This window comes from Danio aesculapii, chromosome 2 (genome assembly GCF_903798145.1).
Source record: "Danio aesculapii chromosome 2, fDanAes4.1, whole genome shotgun sequence".
Classification (NCBI taxonomy): domain Eukaryota; kingdom Metazoa; phylum Chordata; class Actinopteri; order Cypriniformes; family Danionidae; genus Danio; species Danio aesculapii.
The window spans coordinates 44,979,745-45,002,456 of NC_079436.1; the positions used below are offsets into that span (position 1 = coordinate 44,979,745).

Sequence of the window (22,712 nt, forward strand, 5' to 3'; positions counted from 1 at the left end):
CAGACAGACAGATGAAGAGACAGACAGACAGACGAAGAGACTGACAGACAGATGAAGAGACAGACAGACAGACAGGCAGACGAAGAGACAGACAGGCAAAGAGACAGACAAATAAACGAAGAGACAGACAGATAGACAGACATGAAGATACAGACAGACGAAGAAACAGACAGACAGACGAAGAGACAGACAGACAGATGAAGACACAGACGAAGAGAAAGACAGATGAAGAGACAGACAGATGAAGAGACAGACAGATGAAGACACAGACGAAGAGAAAGACAGATGAAGAGACAGACAGACAGACGAAGAGACAGACAGATGAAGAGACAGACAAAGTGACAGACAGGCAGACGAAGAGACAGACAGGCAAAGAGACAGACAAATAAAGGAAGAGACAGACAGACAGATGAAGAGACTGACAGATGAAGAGACAGACAGACAGATGATGAGACATACAGACAGACAAAGAGACAGACAGACGACGATGAGACACACAGACAGATAAAGAGAGAGGCAGACAGACGAAGAGACAGACAAACATAAAAAAGAGACAGACAGACAGGTACTTAGAAAGACAAACGAAGAAACAGACAGACAAAGAGACAGACAGATAGACAAAGAAACAGACAGATGAAGAGACAGACAGACAGATGATGAGACATACAGACAGATAAAGAGAGAGGCAGACAGACAGACGAAGAGACAGACAAACATAAAAAAGAGACAGACAGACAGGTACTTAAAAGATAGATTTATATATTGACAGACTAGATGACCAGATTGACAGGATGGATGGAAAAATGGATAGATGAATGAATAAAAGAATGTATGGATATGGATGGATGGATAGATGTAAGAAAGAATGATATTAGTAAAGGTAGACAGATTGACACAGGGATTGGTTGTTGGTTGATCGATTTATTTTTCAATTGATTGACAAAGGAAGACAGATGGATTGTGGATGGATATATGGATTGATCTAAAGAAAGATGAAAGGAAGAAAGAGATTTTAGTAAAGGTAGACAGATTGACAGAGTTTGGTTGGTTGATCGATTGATCGATCGATTGACGAAGGAAGAGATAGAGAGACAGATGGATGGACGCATTGATTGATTGAATTAAGAATTTATTCCCTTTATTTATCAAAGCGGCGGGACATGACCATAACAGAGCATCATGTGTATTCCTCTTGGGTGCGAGTGGTGTAAATTCTGCAATTAGGCGTTACAGCACAAAAAGAGTCCAAACTCCTCATTTCCAAATCCAGGCCACAGTCTCCCGGCCTGCGGCCAAATCAGACATGCTGAGCGCAGTTTTATCAGAGCGAGAGCGAGTCTAGCAGACTCACAGCCTTAACCAAACAATCTGCACACAACCTGACAGAGCCCAAAACACAGAAGCCATATAACACACTACTGCAGTCTGCCTTTTATGTGATCGAGTGTACACTGCTAAATGGCAAAATGATTCCATTCTCATGTTTTCACTATATTGCATATGCATTCAGCAGTTGGCATCTACAAGAATTGTCCTTTTAGAAATGTTCTTTGACCACTCTGGAAACAAATGGCCCAGTGGAGTACATTGCATTGTGCAGAGATGATCCTATATCAATTAAAGTTACTGTTATTGTGCAAATGAAGGGTTGTTTTGCCCGAAAATTCTGTTACTAATTACTCACCCTCATGTCCTTTCACGGCCTTCATTCACCTTCAGAACACAAATTAGGATATTTTAGATGAAATCTGAGAGCTCTCTCATTTTCTATAGACAGCCACAGTCCCAAAATGTTCAAACAAACCAAACATGTTGTCAAAACACTCCATGTGACTTCAGTGACTGGTTCGTTCACATGAAGCTCCAAGAACAAGTTTTGTGTGCCAAAAAATGCTAAAAACGTTTTTAAAATCTTCTGATGGGCAATTTCTTTTACAATATTTTCTGGTTTTTATTGTGATAACAAAAAGTCCACTCAGAGGTTAAAAAATTCCAGTTTCTTCAGAGATACTTAGAATTTTCTTTCCTTTTTTTTTTAAAAAAAAAAAGTCAACCCTGCTCCTAGATGTCTACTATCCTACAGAGCTCAACCATATTTAAACACTAAAGCAGCTGATCAAGCTTTTCAGGATCATATCCCGGTGGATGGATGCACACTGGTGGTGGATAAGGAGATTCCCCTCTATGTAAAGCTCTTTGAGTGTCCAGAAAAGTGGTACAGTATATAAATATAAGGAATTATTATTATTATTATTATTATTATTATTATTATTATTATATAAAATACGCAAGCAGATCTGCTGAAGGAGATAATAAACTTTGCGGGACAGTATGCAGAGTTCAAGACCTGGAGCATACGTTGAAATGGTATCTCTGTGTCATTCATCCTGGACACTAAAGTGCACCCTTGTGCTCATAATCTCCACAAATTCATTACAGAAGAAGAGACATCAGCTACAGTCAGCTGTCTCTGCATGAGCATAGAGATTAAAGATGATCGGAATGGATAAACGGATCAAACACAACGCTTGTGGTAATATCTGCATTATTTGTGTTGTTCAAGTTATCCTGGGTATTATTTAAGCTTTAAAGTATATTTGTAGTGCAATGCTAATTGACCTAGCCTTTATCACTTAAAGTAGCTTATGTTTGTTTTTTTGGTGTTATAAAAGTGAATTTAGAGTCAGTAAATCTGTTTATAAACAGCTCAAAAAACGCAAAACTATTGCACTTGTACTCAGGGCTTGACATTAACTTTTTTGATCACCCGCCACTCTGGCTAGTAGTTTTCCAACAACACTAGCCACTCGCCATTTTCACTAGCCACAATTTTATTATTGGGAAAATATATTTTACACACTTAAATATGACTTTGACATGCTAAAATTACTTGATTTAGATTTTGCGTTATCTCCACATGCCTCCTCATTCATTTCACTTTTTGTGTGTCGTGTAAGAGCTTGCTCAATAATCATGAGTAAATGGGTCATGGTTTCATAGTATTACAATTAGTTTTTTTCGCATAATTTTCAGAGCTCAAAATGAAGGAATTACCACATGTATCTCTGACCACACCAAACATAAACAATTAATTATTACTTGGCCACAATTTTTAAATGTCAAAACGAGCAAAATATAGCTGTATACTACATTTTTATTTAACAAAACATATGCACAGTAATCTGTCCTGGCTAAAGGTCCCAGATCACCAGTTAACTACACATAAATGGGGGGTTTAATCTCCCATAAAAGCAGTGTTATTGTAAAAAATGATAATTAAACCATATTAACGCAAAAGAAAGCAGGTAAAAAAAACATACTGTGTGATAATGGAAGGATGACGTTAGACCCATATATAATCTGTTCAAAGAAAGCGAAAGCAACTGGCACTGCTTACAATAAGTCAACTCTGGAAATCTGGAAAGCAGCAAGTCTGTGGCTGCATGTTCATAAATTTTTGTCTAATCTATTTGAAAGAGAACCGATCACATCAGTTGTGTTTCTAGACACAGTTGCTTCATGAATGAAAACGGAATAAACAGTCGCGAGCATCACCTCAGCTGTTAGCGCGGGTGATTATCCTCTCATTCGGTATTCCACCTGCTTGGCTTGCATGATGTTGCGAACGCAATTACTTTTATCAGTCGAGTTGCTTCTCAATTCTAAGATTGCCTTTGCATGCATATTGGACCATCTTTATTGTCAAACCCTGCTTTTAAGAATTATTATCTGGGAAAATTATTTTCAACCAGCCAAAGTGGCTAGTGGGAGTGTCTGTCTTACCCTCCACCACTGAAATCTAGCCCCATTTGGCGGGTTGGCGGGTGTTAATGTAAAGCCTAATGCCCCAGTTTAGTGAAGGGGACACTATACTGTCAGTGAGCTCCATCTTTCGGATGGAACGTTAAACCGAGGTCCGGACTCTCTGTGGTCGTTAAAATTCCCAGGATGTCCTTTGAAAAAGAGTAGGGTTTTAACCCCAGTATCCTGGCCAAAATTTGCCCACTGGCCTCTGTCCATCATGGCCTCCTAACCATCCCTATATGATAATTGGCTTCATCGCTCTGTCTCCTCTCCTCCAATCTGCTGGTGTGTGGTGTGCGGTCTGGCGCAATATGGCTGCCGTCACATCATCCAGGTGGATGCTGCACTCTGGTAGTGGATGAGGAGATTCCCCCATTGTGTAAGCCTGTCCAATAACCAATATATCGACATATCGCACAACACATGGACATGACCTCAATCATTTTTGGTGATGCATTTTATATTACCCCAAAATATATGCCCAAAAAAAAACAATTCTAGCAACGTTTTAGCTGATTGTGCAACATCTTTTTCTCTATTTGTAGGTGTCAGTATCGGTATGGTTAAAACAACACTGTAGTATTTACTACAAAATTACTTTAGTATATTGTCATATGGGTGTCTGACAGCTGAAAATAGATCTGGTAGCAGATATCACAGCCTCTGTTATAGGGTTGGGTCGATAAACGATGACAACGTCCATCGCCGATGGCCGATAGACATCACGATGCTAAGCCGGCATTGCAATCCTCTGCCCCGCTACCGTCGCAGCAGCAACCCGTTCGCGGAAAATACACACTTACGGCCTGTTTACGCTAATACGTCTTAGTTTTAAAATGGCATTTTAGAATCAAAACGATCCACGTCCACAACGACGTTTCATCTAGCATTTCTGAAAAGCCCAGATCACAGATCACTCTGTCTATTGATGCCAGAGTCCAGCGGAAAACGTGATTAACAGGTGGTAATTTATGTCTTTATTTATTTATGATTTGTTTATGGGTAAAGCAAAGACCATGCAGGTTATGTAGTTAAAACATTAGGCTAAAATAATCAATTTGTTATGAATGAATGAATTATTCATAAATAATTAATTCACCGCCTATGACCACGATGTCATCGTCCATCACGATGTTTCACACTAGACATCGTATGATGCCAAATTGGTCGACATCGCCCAACCCTACTCTACTTTTTAGATTGCACTTTCTTTGTTAACATTTTAACATGTTAACATATTGTTCATTTAGGATATGCGTTTTCACATTCTTATTCCATTCCTAATTATTAAATTGTTAAAATGACAATAATTAAATTAAATATTCTTAAGAGTAAAATATTATGTGTTCTTTGGAGGACTGTACTTGTGATGATATTGTATTGTGTCATTCTGGCATTATATAATAAGTGGCATAAAATGGCCTTAAAATGACAATAATATTGTTTATTGCGATATAGTTTGGTGCAATATATCGCACAACAAAAATAGATATCGTGACAGGTCTAGTTGTTGCACAAAAGTTCTTTTTTTTTTTTTTTTTTTTTGGAGCTTCTTTTGATTACAATTGAACCACTAAATTGACAATGTTTTTGGTTCCTTTTCTGGACTTTAAACATCTCGGGACCTTTGCTGTCTATCCACTTGTTAAGTGTGACGTCAGCCAAACAGCCGAAGCAGCTTCTGGGTCTAAGTGCTCTATCAAACTGTATGGGGAGACTCAAGAAATGGTAATAATAAATGTTTACAAAGTGCTGTAATACTTGTTGAGACTGCAGCTCTGCACATGACGTTTGGCCAGCGGAGAAATTAAAATGGTCATGCCCAACTGAGCCTGGTTTCTCTCAAGGTTTTTTTCTTCACTTTCGCCAATTAGTGAAGTTTTTTCCCTCTCTGCTGTCGCCACTAGCTCACATGGTTCGGGATCTGTAGAGCTGCGCATCGTTGGATTTGCTCTTCAGTGTTTGGACTCTCAGTAGTGATTATTAAACCAGACTGAACTGAGCTAAACTGAACTGAACCTAAACACTACAAACTGAACTAAACTGTTCCTATTTTCTATGATCTTTTATGTGAAGCTGCTTTGACACAATCTACATTGTAAAAGCGCTATACAAATAAAGGTGAATGGAATTGAATTAAATAATACTTTCAAAAATCACGATCGCAATATGCATGTCCATGCCTAACTTCCGATGGGCAAAAAGTTATACATTTTTTTATAAATTTTTACAATTTTGGTATTTATGATGCAACAAGCCCAGAAATTGTTGTGTACACTATGACTTTATATAAAATTCACTTTAATGTGAATTTTAATAGGACTAAAAAAAATTTAATAGTGATAAATGAATATTTTGTCAATTCAAATGAGTGGTGGCTTGGACCCGGAAACAGTATTCCATACGTCACCAACACGTCACCACTTAACAAGCGGATGGAGGATGAGAGAGCTCTTGGATTACATCAAAAATATCTTTATTTGCATTCTGAAGATGAACAGATTTTGGGGGAATGAAATGACACAATAGTGCTGTCGCCTCACAGCAAGAAGGTTGCTGGTTCGAGCCTCGGCTGGGTCAGTTGGCGTTTCTCTGTGGAGTTTGCATGTTCTCCCCACGTTCGCGTGGGTTTCCTCCGGGTGCTCTGGTTTCCCCCACAGTCCAAGACATGCGGTACAGGTGAATTGTGTAAGCTAAATTGTCCATATGTGTGTGAATGAATGTGTGTGGATGTTTCCCAGTGATGGGTTGCAGCTGGAAGGCCATCTGCTGTGTAAAACATATGCTGGATAAGTTGGCGGTTCATTCCGCTGTGGCAATCCCAGATTAATAAAGGGATTAAGCTGAAAAGAAAAATGAATGAATGAAATGACACAGGGGTGTGTAATTAATAACAGAATCCTATTTTTGCTCACCCTTTAAACTCCATATTTGGGTTATGCACAGATTATCTGCAGATGCACACTCATCACTACTGCTGAAATAAAGTAGTGTGGCCATCTTGAACATGTTAAAGTTACTATTGGTTTCTTTGTGATCTACAATCCAGATGGCTTGTGTGATTCAGTAAAGCCAGATCTGTCCAACCAGACAAATAAGAAGTGTTAATAAGGTGAGAAATGTTCTTTAGTTTGTTAATTAACAATGGTCGTGTGGAGTGGGCCAAAGACAGCACAGCAGCACCTCTTTTGCATGTGACCTGGTCTTAAATGGAGGTGTTAGTGATAATGAGTGACTCATGGGCTTCTGCCACTGCTGTGCGTGTGGTTAAGATGAACAGTTTAGAGAACCAAGTTTATAAGGGTGAATGGGTTCAATTCATATATGCTGAGAAGGATGATTGTGTGTCTTATTTTAACAGATCAGATTCTTATAGCTGAAGTGTTTCTTTTTGTACCACTCGGCGATATACAAAACTTTCAGATCGCCATATCGTCCCCCTGAGAGATCGCCGATACACAATACTTATGCATGGGGGTGCGGCGGTGTTATGTTTACTTATTTGTTTATTTATTTCATAATTTCTAAATGTATTTAACAACCTTTCAACTGATTTCCACTTATTTAATAATCTACTTCATTTTTATTATGCTTTAAACACAAATCAGTGCAAATCACCGTTCTCCCAGCTAAATAGGCTTTGATTGTGACTTCAGGTCTGCAGGACACCCGCAAACTGGATATTTGTAAAAAATAAATGGACAGTAGCGAATGAAATGACAGTTATTTGCACACAGAAGAAACTAGGATGTAGTCTGGAGGACGGGAGGTGGAGGACTCGCCACCCACGAGTTGTCTACGTGATGGAGGCGTTTACATCTTTTGTTCAGTTGAGCGTGGTGCATCCTTGTTTCTTCTGTGCGCAGACAAATGTCATTTCATTTGCTACTGTCCGAGTGTATGGGTGTTTTCCAGCGCTGGGTTGTGGCTGGAAATGCATGCGCTGCCTAAAACATAACTGTATGCTGGATGAGTTGGCGGTTCATTCTACTTTGGTGTGAACCTTGATAAATAAGGTACTAGGCCAAAGGAAAATAAATAAATAAATGAATGAATGAATAAATGAAAATAATAACTGTATTCAATAAATGAATTGAAACATGTAATAGGACTATATTAATGCAAAACAAGGCAAGGCAAGGCAAGTTTATTTATATAGCACATTTCATACACAGTGGCAATTCAAAGTGCTTTACATAAACAGGAATAAAAGAAACAAGTATAAGAGAAATAAAAACAAACATAAAAATGGTAAAAATAAATAAATAAAAATAAAAGCTGATAAAATGTGTTATAAAAGAAGAGAAAAACATAGTAGTTCGATCTGTCGGACATAGCACAGTGCTCATTCAGTAAAGGAACAGCAAAACAGATGTGTTTTCAGTCTTGATTTGAATGTGCCTAATGTTGGAGCACATCTGATCGTTTCTGAAAGCTGATTCCAGCAGTGAGGGGTGTAGTAGCTGAAAGCCGATTCACCCTGCTTTGACTGAACTCTTGGGATTTCTAATCTATTTGATCCTAAAGATCTGAGTGATCTGTTAGGTTTGTATTCAGTGAGCATATCTGTAATGTATTGAGGTCCTAGGCCGTTTAGTGATTTATAGACCAGTAATAATACTTTAAAATCTATTCTGAATGTAACTGGGAGCCAGTGTAAAGACCTGAGGACAGATGTGTTGTGCTCTGATTTCCTGGTTCTGGTCAGAATTCTAGCCGCAGCGTTCTGGATGAGCTGCAACTGTCTGACTGTCTTTTTGGGAAGGCCAGTGAGGAGGCCATTACTCAAGCTAAATATCATCTTTAAAATCGACATAGGCCTCTGCTCTCACCAATATTTCTGCATATCATATATGCATACATGATACTATTGTCAATCAGCACAACCCAGTCTTAAAATAATGGAGCTTAGTTGCTTGAGATGCTTAAATAAATAATGTTATTTTATTTAAATTTTTTTAAATTTTATATTTTATTTTTGTAAAATTGTATTTTTTTATTTCTCTACATTTTTGATTAAAAAAAATTATATTAAATTTTTTATAATTTTTTTTTATATAATTAAATTTTTTTAATAACATTTTTGATTTATTTTATTTTTTATTTTATTTCATTTTTGGTTAAATCCTTTTTCTTAGTTTTTTTTTTTTTTTTTAATCATGGTGTTGTTTTTACATTAAATGTTGATTATTGAAATAACATAAACCTTATTTAAACATAAACATAATTCAGTATTTACTCACCCTCAAGTGGTTCTAAACCTTTGAGTCTCCTGTCATGAAAGATGTTTTGAAAAATTTTAGAAACCAACCATTGACTTCCATAGTAGGAAATACAAATGGAAGTCAATGGTTACAGGTTTCCAACATTTTTCAAAATAACTTATTTTGCGTTCAACATGAAAAAATTAATTTAAGGTTGAGTAAATGATTTGGGGTGGACTATCCCTTTAATTTTTCTATTTCAAAAGAAGATATTTTGAAAAATGTTAGAAACCTGTTACCATTGACTCCTAATACAAATAACTTGTTTTGTGTTCAATAGGTAAAAAATAAACTCAAGGTTGAGTAAATGACAGAATTTTACATTTTGAGTGAACTATCCTTTTCATTTCACTCTGACATGAGTGCAGTTGCTCATATAATCATTTGTAGTAATAATATTTAAAAATAATATTTATTTTTATTTATTGTCTGTATTTCTTGTTTTGTTGTTTGTTTATTTTTGTATATATTTTGACTACTTTATTTTGGGATTTTTGGATTGGACACTGCACTGTAAATAAATGCACCTTTGCACCATAGTGCTACGTAGGCTGAGCCATCATTTTTTTTGTTTCTTGCTTCACAAATTACCCAAAACAACGCCTCTGTGTGACACTTTCATACACTTTAACAATTCCAATTTACAATAACATTAATAATACATTTATAAAATTATTTGTAGTGCCACATTATCCTTCAGAAATCATAAACGTATGCTGATTTATTTATCATCAGTGTTAAACCATTTTTGCTGCCTGACATTTTTCTGAAAGCCATGATGGATTTTTTTCACCATCAAAGAGGCATCTTTATCTGAGCGTTTATTTACTGTCAATTTAATAAAACCCTGCTGAATGGGAACAATCCTAAAAGCTCCAAACACACATACAGCGATGCTTGTCGCTCAGTATTATCGTCAACAATTTCTTTACCAAGTCACAAACTCAAGAGAAGGAAGCATTTTACCACCGAACAATTAGCACGCTTGACTTTTAATGGACTAGGAGGACTAAATAACCCTGTCACCTGTGTGCTTTCACACGCTGTTAGTTTGATAATTGTGTCTGCTGTAAAGTTTCTAGCTTTCAGCAGCCCTTAAGCATCCCGATTCCCTGCGGCCCAAATGCACATATGACAGCTGTTAGACTATGAAGTATCATTATAGTCTATCCACAGTGATGTGTGTTGCTTTTCTGCACACACACACACACACACACACACACACATACGTGGCCTCTGCTGCTGGACAGATGGTGACTTTGAGCTCCGGGTCCTTGAAGGAGACATTGACGGCAGGGAAGAGAATGAGCAGCAGACAGTGATATGAAGACGAGAGCATGCTGTTATTAATGCCCTGGAGGATGCTGGGAGTTGCTTTGTTAAAGTACTTTCTGGCTGCTAACAAGCCGGAGGAGGATTCTAGGTCATAAAATTACACGTTTCTGCAACCTCACATGCCTGGCTCTGTGCACGCTTCGGCAAAATTAGCAGCGCTGATATGATTTTTTTGTTTGTGTAGTTTAATATGACCTATATAATAGACGATATATTGGTTTCTGTAACCCTAACTGGTCTTCTGTGAGATTATTTATAGTTTATATCTTCCTGCCTTAATTTTTTTTAGTTGTATTAAATAAATTTTTCTAGTCATCTCAACTTAAACCAGTCAAAGCTACTAAACTTATTATGTTAAACTTCATTCATTCATTCATTTTCCTTCGGTTTAGATTCTGATTTATCAGCAGTCGCCACAGCGGAATGAACCGCCAACTATAGCATATGTTTTACGCAGCGGATACCCTTCCAGCCGCAACCCAGTTTTGGGAAACACCCATACACTCTCACATTCCCACAAACACTCATGCACTACAGCCAATTTAGCTTATTCAATTCATCTAAGGTGCATGTCTTTGGACGTGGGGGAAACCGGAGCACCCGGTAATATGTATAGCTGTGGGGGGGAAACAACTGAGAGACTGCTTCAAAATATGCTTGAATTTATTAAGTATGTGTTCGAGACTGTATTTATTTGTTTTATTCTATAAAGGTCTTTTTCCAATTTTAAAATGACAAAATCATTGTCATTTAGTGCATTAGCAAAATAATTATTCAGAATAACGAGCGTTTTGATTTGTTGAATTTGAAAATTTGATTTGAATTTGAAAATCGGGATAATTCCACCAAACATTGATTTCTTAATTCTTACGATAATAAAAAATAACTATTGTCTCGTCTGAAAATGAATTTTAAAAACATGCCGTCTTTTTATTTTATGCAGAAAATGCTCTAAATGACAACTATTTTATTTAATATTTGGAATAAATGTCATCAGTAGTTTACAGGGTAAAACTATTACTCAAATGCATAACTATAAACCTTACATTTTAAAACTGATTTTTGTTTTAGTGGTCTTTTTTTTCCTATAGCTTAGTATGGAGCCAGATCAGTCTCAAAAATAATACATTTACTAAATAAAATTCATACATCCACAACATAAATAACAATTACAAAATCCAATTCATAATTCAAAACACGATTCTAAAATTCACAAATCCAATTTGTAAATTCAAAACACGATTCAAACATTCTCAAATCCAATTCAGAAATTTTAAATCCGATTCAAAAAAATCAATTCATTTGGCGAAAATATTTATGATTTTTAATTGTGAATTCACAAATTTTGTTTAGAAATTGACAAATTGGATTTTGTATATGGGAATTGTGCTGTGCATTAATGAATTTTTTGTAAATGAATTATTTTTGAGACTGATCTGGCTCCACAGAGTGGCATACAATATGAAGCGTAAGGAGGAATAATGTTTTGTATTTTTTACTTTGGTCTGTAATATATCTGTTGTATGTATAATATCTGCAAAGTTCCAAGCGTATAAGGGCTAAAACCTTTATTTCTTACACAGATGGGAATTTTGTTGCACGTTAACAATTGGTGTTTACAAATGCTTTAGTAGAATTGGAAGCTGAAACTGGGTTGTTGCTAGATCAGATATGGTTGCGGCCAGAAGTTAACGAAAATGATTTATAATATTTATTACATTTTCCATTTATTGTATTTTATTAACGCCTACCCCTACCCTAACCCTAAACCAAACCGTCACAGTGCTGTAAAAATATTACTTATTGGTATACAGTGTCATAAAAAAATGATGCTATATTGAGGTGCATATCCGCAGCTGTATCCTATCTAGACTTCACCCTGAAACTGGCCATTTATGAGTATTAATGACACATGCTTGTGCTTTTTGGCCAATTGCAATGCACTGAGCCAGCTGGCCAATCAGAGCACACTGGGCTTTTAGAAGGCAGGGCTTTGTAGTTTGAGTGTTTTAGACACACTTTGAAAATATGTATGAGAAAGATAATGTTTTTTTTTTTGTATTTTAATGTTATTTTGAGCTTTAAAGGTGTTTCAGTCTGTTAGTTTTAAGAATATCTATAATAGTGTCTTTAAGATTATCTATAATCAAGTGCTAAAATTCATGTTTACAAGATATAAAACTGATATAAACATACAAAGCTTGCAGTTTATCATTTCCGCTTAAATAGATCAGCGTTTATTTCACGTTGCCTTATACAACAGTTTCTCACCAAATGCTCTAGTATCTCACATGCCCCGCTCCCTTCAAGAAGCTTCTCATTTACAGAGCAGAGCTGTGATAAAACAAAACGCTATTGAGCATTTTAGGGGAGGAGCTGGGAGGGGAGGAGCTGCTCTGAGTCCCACCCTCTTTTCATTTTTCAGTTCAGATTATGTCAAACATCGAATGAACAAACACATTTCAAAGCACTTCACAGGACCTTTAAAACATGTGAACCTCTTCTAGTACATCCAGTAAACACAATGAGCTAAAACCATAATGACTAATTAAAGAAATAATCCTGTAAATATATCCAGTGCTGTAAAGTAACAAATTACAAATACTCAAACTACTGCAATTAAGTAGTTTTTCTCAGAAATTGTAATTTACTGTTTAGTTTTAAAAATGTGTACTTTTACTTTCCCTTGAGTACATTTTTAGTGCAGTATTGGTACTTTTACTCCACTACTTTCCTTCAACCTGCAGTCACTACTTTATTTTTTCTTGTCTACAGGGATTAGAAAATTTAGTCCTGTGATTCCTGTCCAATCAAATCACATCATAATGAATTACATCAAGACATGGTCAATCTATAATTGCAGCAAACTGTTTGGCAGCTTTAAAAGTGACCAAGATGTCCAAAACTTTACACGCATTGACCCAGAGACTGTTTAGATGCATGTCACTGATGAAAAAATGACGGATGTTTACTGAATGAAGACCGTAATGCCTTAAACACCCAGCAGGCACAAGATGTCAACATGACATCAGATTGGATTTTACCCCAACGTCAAGGGGAAGTTGCATTTTGTTTGGAAATGAAAATCGGGTTGAGCTCAAAACTCAAAGTCAGGCCAATGTCAATGTCCAACCTAAAATCAACCAATTATTATTGTCTAATGATGTTACTGCTTGACGTTGTGTGGACGTTACCACTATGACGTCTATCAGACGTTAAGATTTTGGTTGCCATACCTGACGAATAAATGCCAGTATTTAACGTCAATATGACGTTGGTTTAAAATGTTGGCTTGACGTTGGATTTCGGTCACTTTCTAACAACCCAAAAGTAACCAAACATCAACGTCATTTGATGTTGTTATTGGATATCAAAATAACGTTGTTCTTAGACGCTGACTAGACATTGAATTTTGGTCATCACAACCTAAATCTAACCTAATATTAATGTCTTATGATGTGTGCCTGCTGGGCAAATGCACTACAGAATGTTACGTTTACAGACATCCAAAAATTATATGTAAATGCATCAGCTTTTACTCATAATACTCATACAGCATAATACTCACTACTCTTGAGTACTTTTGGAAGGACTACTTTTTACTCATACTTTGAGTAATATTTACAACAGATACTTTTACTCTACGTGCACTACATTTTTAGGCAAGCAATGGTACTTTTACCCAAGAATGATTTTTCATTACTCTCTGAATATATCCCTCTAAATGGGGTGTATAACAACAGATGAATGTAAACTATACATTCATGGCATCCCAAAAGAAGTGTCTAGATAAAATAAATTGGGGCCTGACCACCACACGTGCAGTTTGTGTGTTGAAACTAACAAACCATAACCAACTAACTCTTTATCTTACACACACATACACACACACACACACACACACACACACACACACACACACACACACACACACACACAAATCCCCTGTCAGCCTTCCCCAATTTGCAGCTGATCTTTTTCGCAAGTTTCCTCGGCCGTCAGCAGTTCTTCATCCAATTAAAGACAAAACAAAACAGCAGAAAAACTGCACAGAGAGAAGGGCTGCATCCCAATACACAAACAGTCTGTACTAAATATTCATCACTTATTTAGTATGCAAGACTAGGATTAGCGCCCATATCTTGCAGGCATATTCAACACCATATTTAAAGGGGTAGTTCACCTAAAATGAAAAATTTGTAGTGTTAGATCACTATCTTGTTTCAGGTGGCTTAAAAAAAAAAACTAAAGGAGTATGTGAATGTTGAAATTATAAAATGTTGGGGCGCCGTGGTAGCTTAGTGGCTAGAACTGTCGCCTCACAGCAAGAAGGTCGGTGTTTCGAGCCTCGGCTGGGTCAGTTGGCATTTTTGTGTGGAGTTTGCATGTTCTCCCCGTGTTCTCGTGGGTTTCCGCTAAGTGTTCCGGTTTCCCCTCACAGTCCAAAGACATGCGCTATAGGTGAATTGGATAAACTAAATTGGCCATGTGTGTGTCTGTGAATGAGTGTGCTTGGGTGTTTCCCAGTACTGGGTTGGGGCTGGAAGGGCTTTCTGTAATGATGGCTTTGGTGGTGAACTAAGCATAGTGTGTTGTTCAGCATTAAGCAGAGTGTTTTGAACTTCAGGTTAGATGTAATTGTTGTGTGATGCTGACATTATCATATGCACTAAGCGGAGCAGGATGATTACTATAATGACACCAGTAATGCCACAGAAAAGGTCAGATTTTATTATGGCGAGACACAAGGCAGAAACTCAGGTTTTTTCATGCACCTGTTGATTTTGAGATTTTTGGCTTTTCATGAAGTGTTTTTTTCTTTTTTTCAACCGAAATACCCTTTTATATGTTTCCTTTGTCGCACTTTATCAAATTATGAGCCATAAATATCCATTTCAGCAGCACTCAAACATTACAGTTTTATTCATATCTACTTTCTAAAGGACATTACAGAGGGATATGCTCATACATATAATTCACTTTAAAATCAACAGGTGCATTAACTACACTGTTCCTATTTACTGTGACATTTTATGTGAAGCTGCTTTGACACAATCTACATTGTATAAGCGCTATACAAATAAAGGTGAATTGAATTGAATTGAATTTATTGTATACAACATTTTATTCTACATAAAATTTAGATTTATTAATTTTATTTATTTATTTTTTTATATATTTATATATTTACTGTATGTATTTTTTTTATTGTGTTATGAAGTGTGGAGGGATAACAGAGATACCCAAAATCCACTCTATAAAAATAGTTCACTCAAAAATATTTTTACCTGACTTCATCCAGTGGTCAATGTCATATTTTATTTATAATTTTTATTAATAATAATAATAATAACGTTTAAATATTATTTATTTATTTATTTTTATTTACTTAATTACTTAAATGGAAACAATATAAAAAGTATACTAAAAAGAAAGAGTAAAATGATTCTCACTGACAAAACGTTTTGACATGGATGTTCAGATTTTTGTGCGACAACCCCAAATCAGAAAAAGTTGGGAAAGTATGGGAAAAAAAATAAAATAAAAGAAAGTAGTGATTTCTAAACTTACTTTGACTTGTATTTTTTTGCAGACAATACAACAAACATTATTTAATCTGTTCCTTGTTATATATATATATATATATATATATATATATATATATATATATATATATATATATATATATATATATATATATATATATATATACATTTTTTTTAAATAAACAGGTATTCCAATTTTGCAGCACATTTCAAAAAAGTTGGAGCAGTAAAGCGTTTACCACTTTGTAATGTTGTCATTCCTTTTCGCAACACTTAAAAGATGTTTAGCAACTGAAGACACCAAGTGATGCAGTGTTTCAGGTGTAATTTTGTCCCATTCTTCCCACAAACAATTCTTAAGGTGGGCAACAATATTTTATAACAAATTTTAACAAATAAGCATTTTATGCTTCAAAATGCACCACACATTCTCTATTGGGGGCAGGTCGGGACTGCAGACAGGCCAGTCAAGTACCTGTATTCTCTTCCTCCGCAGGTTTTCTTACTTAGATTTTTTTTGTCTTGGTTTTAGTTCAATATCTAAAAATTCTTAAAACAAGAAGCATTTTATAGACAAGCAAAAAAAGTTTGTCTTGTTTTAAGAAATATGTCAACAATAAGCAAAATAATCTAGTTTTTCCTTTTGACATAATAGTATTTTGCCTACTCCATTGGCAGATTATTCAGCATGTTTTAAGGAATTTTTTTTTTTACATATTATCTTTTAAAAACAAGACGGTATTGTTTGCTTGTCTAGAAAACGTTAATTAGAACATGCAGGAGATGCATAAATTGGGATCACAAACAAAAAAAAAACAAAATGACCAAGAACAGATGAAAACAACAACAACAAAAAAACAACAACAATACAGTCAGGTTCTGGCAGGGGCATGTGTTTGCTCGCGCACGCGTGTGTGTGTGTATACAGTTGAAGTCAAAATTATTAGCCCCCCTGTTTATTTTTTTTCCCCAATTTTTGTTTAACGGAGAGATTTTTTTTCAACACATTTCTAAACATAATAGTTTTAATAACTCATTTCTAATAACTGATTTTAAAAATTAAAAAATGCTTTTGTTTGAGCTAAATAAAACAAATAAGACTTTCTCCAGAAGAAAAAATATTATCAGGCATACTGTGAAAATTTCCTTGCTCTGTTAATCATTTGGGAAATATTTAAAAAAGAAAAATAAATTCAAAGGGGGCTAATAATTCTGACTTCAACTGTATATACATATACACAACATGCATAACAGTCAATAAATGAAGCAAATAGCAGAGATAGAAAGAGACCAATCAGTGGTAAGGAGAGAAAACGATAGTAATAATGACAGTAAAAAGAAAAAAAAGGACAATAGTAATAATAACAGTCTACAACAATAATGATTACAATAAATACTTTACCAACTACTACTACTACTACAAAAATTACTAATGCTACTACTACTGCTGTTGCTGCTTCTACAGCCGTTTCTTAATTTAAGATTTTTTAGGCATTTTTTTGCAGTGTATTTATTAAAACAAGGCCTCGTTTGCACACTGAAACATAACATAATCTGTGTTTCTTTCTCATTTGTATGGAATTGTCTTACAAAGCTCTTGTCCAAGTTAAACAAAACAAAACAATAACAAAACAAAGGCGCATTGACGTGTGGCAGTACATGAGGCTGTGTGTGATCCAGGGTTTAGCGTTCACCTTGAGTCTAGTGGGTGTCGGGGGGTCATTAATCAGAGGCACAGAGAGATCAATAAACCTGATCATTAGTCTCATCAGCTGCTAACGGCGAGCTGAGATCATCTGATTCGCCTACAGATCTGGCACTTCACCCAGGAGAAACTGTTTAGTGTCATGTTCGCTGGGTTTCATGCTGCGAATAGAAGCAAAACTGTGTTGGGGGATTTTACAAATGAAATGTTGCAGTGTCATTTGAAATACCATTATAATTCATTTTTAGATTATTTTCATTTACATATGCTAAACTAGTACTACATTTTGAAAATGTAGTAGTTTTGTTGTGTGCTTTTGTTTGTTTTTGTTTAACTCTGTGGATAATACTTGAACAAAAATCCAACATCAAAACAATTAAAGTTTTATACAGCCAATTTTGAGCTCAAAGAATGACATTCATTTTCACTACTATTTACAGAAAACGACTAATAAAATGTCTGAAGAACAACTAAAGAGTTCAGATGCAAATCCTCTAAATGCAATTCTTCTTAAATGCCTATTTTTTCATGTTTATGTTCAGTTATTTTATTTAAAGACAATGAAAACAATCCATTTATTGCCATAAAACTGAAATAACGGAACCTACACATAGGAGCCATCCAAAATACTCATTTTAGAAGAAAATTTTAGATTATGTTTACAGGCTTTTGCATCTGAACTGTTTAATTGTTCATGTATAAAAAAAATGGCAGTCGTAATTAGAACTGTAATCATATGAAAAGACAATAATAAAAAAGGAGATTTAAAAGTCCATATGAAATCAACATTTACAACGTTTATATTACTAGCGCACATTGTTATTCTTTAGGTAAACAATTAATCTAAGCAAATTAATCTACTGAAAAAAAAGTTTTGGTAATGTTCAACCAAAAATCTGAGCATTTGGTTCTGCATTTAGTGTAGTGGTCCTTCTTTGATGACTTCAACCACAATATTCTTAACCACGCCCCTTTTAGTATTAGTTTGCTTTGAGGGAATGATACCAAAATGAAAGCCCCACCCCCTACTCAATGTTCTTTTTTAGTTGGAAGTACATCAGCATACTAAATAATAGATAAAATAATGCATAGAAAATAATGCTGTCCAAATGTCCTCCAAATCTGTGAATATGTTCCTTCTGTCATCTGAATTGAAGGCTTATATTCATAGGACATGTTCAATTTAATAGTGGATCTGAGACCTGTTTGCTTGGTTTTAGTTTACGGTGACATGTTACATGCTTTGACGTCAGTGATGCCAAATGTTGCTTGTGAAAGGTGTTGTTGTTGACGTCAAACCCGATGCAATGAATCTTGCCTTGTTTCAGTTGTAAGTGACCCAGCGGAAGGCAAGATCTACATTTTTCTACAATTCATTCTAGTTTTTGTTATTCCACAGAACAACAAACTCTTTAAGAATCTAAATCTTTCGTTGAAAACAGCATTAACCTGTGTTCAGTTTACTCGATAACGGTCTAAAAAAAGGAGAAACATTCTGTTTCAAACTGGGAGAATGGAGCAGCTTCCTTCTCGGTTCTCATTTCTATAGAAGTTTACATTGCAAGTGTGCAAGTTACTCTTTCTGTTTCTCTCTTCTCTCACACTCTCTCCATGTTGACACCTGAAGGTGTGAATTATTCATTTCTTCAGGCAGATGAAGAATGGGTGGCAGAAGCACGTGATGCTCACACTCGAGCACACAAACCTACTGACACAAACACTCAAAATACAGTATGTGCTTATGGACACACAAACCATTATACAGCATTATCATATTGCTGTATTATACAGCAAGCATTCATTAAAGGGATAGTTCACCCAAAAACAAAATCCTCCAGTTATTCCAAACCTGATTGAATTTCTTTCATCTTTTGAACAAAAAGGGTGATGTTCTGAGGAATGTTGGAAACTGGAAACCATTGACTTCCATAGTATGTTTTTTACTTACTATGCAAGTCATTGGATACTGGTTTCTACCTTTTTCAGAATATCTTCTTTTGTGTTTAGCAGAAAAAAAGAAACTCATAAAGCTTTAAAACCACTCAAGGGACAGTAAATGAGTACATTTTCATTTTGGGGTGAACTGCCCCTTTAAACTGATTAAAAGTGACCGCAAACACACGATATTTAATATTTGTATATAATGGACCCGTTTCACTGTTATGATGCATTTAACGTTCATCAGCATCTTAAATCCTTGAAAGTTTTAAACATATTTTTGTTTTTAAACGTATGAACATGTGTATATATTTATGTATGTATGATATCATCTTTGCATCAAATTACAAAAAAAGAAATGACACTTGTGCGAGACGTTTGTAATGCAGAGTGTGTGGGGGCAGGAAAGTAAAATTGTCGTTGTTCTCTCTTCTGGCTGCCGTTATCAGTCTCACATAATTTTTTTCCTTGATAACACCATTGTGGAGTTTTTCTTTTATTATTTCAGCAAATAAGACTGTAAAAAAATACTATTTTTATACTCTCCCGTTGACTGCTCTGTAAGTTTACTCAACTATGACACCTTCCGCTAGTGAGAAACCTGGAAATGTGAAAAATATCCAAATATACCAACACTCAAAATCACCTTCCACACACTGCTCAGGAAGTTTGCTTCAGGCCTTGTCACCATTTAAAAGTGCTGTATGCAAGTTTTGGACTCTTCTAAAGCATAAAAACACCAAAATATGTTTGGAGATATTTAAGAAACATGCCAAGTGAACATTCTTGTTTATCGGATTACTTATTAACGATGCTAAAGTTCGTTACACTGCTTTGAAAATGTCTGTGACGTGCCAGAACGCTGTCTTTATTTTGGTTCTTTTAACCCGCCCAGTGTCACTTTAGCCAATTATATTTCAGCACCCCAGTTTGCCTTGCTGGAAAAATAATATTTCAGTCATTCATTCAGGAAGGCTCTCAAAGTGTGTGTCCATGACTGAAAGTGAATTGAACAGGTTACATTGTAACCCCGTGTTCTAACAGCACGCTACGTGACCAGATACGCAGTGATGAGCATTTTGACTGTTTGCACCAGACAAAACACGACAGAAATGTAAATACAGCCATTCAGAAGCACAGAATAGTGCACTCACTGCACTCCAACGATAAGGTTTATAATCGAATTAATGCATATTAAACCTCTTAAATGTACATGCTAAATGAGGTACATCTGAGGTGAACTATCTGCTGCTGCTTTCAGTAGTATGGCAATAATTGTCCTGTAAAATGGCATTCAAGCTCTCATCGTTAGCATTTAACACTGAATAAAGCACATGAGCTGTACCTGAGGTGATCACAGTTTATTGTGTTGTTCAGCTGCAAGAAATAAAAATTTAATTGTTAGAACAAAAGCTCCTTTTAATATGGAAAATATTCTTTCTATTGTGTGCCGTTGCTTTTATTTAAAACATGACTTAAATCAGGCTTAAGGCTCAAGTTAGGCATTCTCCCGTTGGTGTCGTCAATCTGGCCAACCTGTGCTTGCCTGTTTTGAACCAGGCATGCTATACCTAATTCAACCACTGGGCGTGAAACTTACATACTGCACCTTTAAATATGTTTAAAAAAAAAACAGCACTACTATTGAGCTATAGCTAGTAAACACACATTTGATAACAAACACAAAAATAAGCATTTAACGGCTGATACCGATATGGCTAATATATCTTGCTGATTTACGCATCACAAAAAATGTTGATATTTATTTGAAAATCATATGGTATCTTAATAATGCAAGCAGTGCTCATGATAGCAATATTAAGCAGGTGATTTGTTTTGCTCCACAGGTCAGTCGTGTGTTGAAACCTGGAGGCCGTTTCGTCTCCGTCACGTTCGCGCAGCCACATTTCCGCAAGAGACTCTACGCTCGAGAAGAGTATGACTGGTCCATCAAGCACTATCACTACGGCAGCAACTTTCACTACTTCCTGTATGTTCTGACCAAAGGGGAGGAGCTTAGCCCAGAGGATGCCGCCCTGGAGAGGAGATTCGCCGAAGAAGCAAAGGCTCCGCCCACATATGTAAGATTTCAGGAAGCAGACTCTGAGGACTTCCTGAATAACATCAGATTATAGGTACTCAGATAGGATTTGTTACTTAGAAGACTGCTGAAAGTTGTTTAGGGTGTTTTTTAGGGTGCAAACAAACAATTTAACCAAAAGTAATCTTTTATTTACTCTCAAATTGTCCCAAATTTATCTGATTTTATTTCCTCAATGGAATAAGAAATTTTTTTTTTTTTACTCTTTCATGCATTTTTCATGAGTTTTTTTTTGTGACTGTTACCATAGATATATACACTAGATATCGCATAGGACCCTGAGCATGCATCAATATCGCCACCAAATTTGTACAGTGCTCCCAGGACAAAAGTCATTCAACAGCACTAGTCAAGATTAAAGCCAATGTGAAGATGCTGGACTTTAGCGCTGTGTACGAGTGTAGTAACGAGAAAACAAAGCATAAAGGCAGAATATTTCATAGGTAAGATTTAGTGTTTTCTGTTTTTGTATGTTACGATATTTTGTGCTAACAAGTAACATTATTGATAATAATACAGTCACTTAGTGCACTGACCATAAGGCAAAGTAGCACCAACTCGCACTAAATACCAGGCTTATGCTAGTTTTGTTGAATAAAATATTTGCATACTGACCACCTGAAAAACAGATCATAGATATATGTATATTTGTGTATATATCAGTGGCTTTGGATGGCCACTGCACCTTGGTCCCACATTAATTTCAAAGGAGCGCTACCCTGTACTAAAATGGCGGATCTACTGACGCATTCCTTCCAATAGACAACAATAGTGTAGGTGACATCTAATGTAAATATCTATGGACTATTACTTAGAATCCATTGCGTTCTAAAGTTCCCATGGTGATGCGTCACGTTTATCATGTGACCCACCAGCCCCAATAATCAATGTATAGATCATATTTTGTTCCATTTTTCACTTTTCTGTAAATATTAACAAATGTTCTTATTACATTGTGAAATTTCTGATATTCTGATTCTCAAATATGTGATGGAACATGTATTTTGTCTTTTAAACAG

At 35.7% G+C, this 22,712-nt stretch overlaps 1 protein-coding gene across 1 annotated transcript in view; it reads left to right on the forward strand.

Moving 5' to 3' along the window:
- Positions 1–22,113, forward strand: part of ece2a (endothelin converting enzyme 2a) — a 152,292-nt gene extending 130,179 nt beyond the window's left edge. Inside the window, exon 4 of the mRNA XM_056480602.1 lies at positions 21,440–22,113. Coding sequence (XP_056336577.1) covers positions 21,440–21,727 — 288 coding nt within the window. The 3' untranslated portion in view covers positions 21,728–22,113. The remainder of the gene's footprint in view (positions 1–21,439) is intronic.
- Positions 22,114–22,712: the final 599 nt, after the last annotated feature.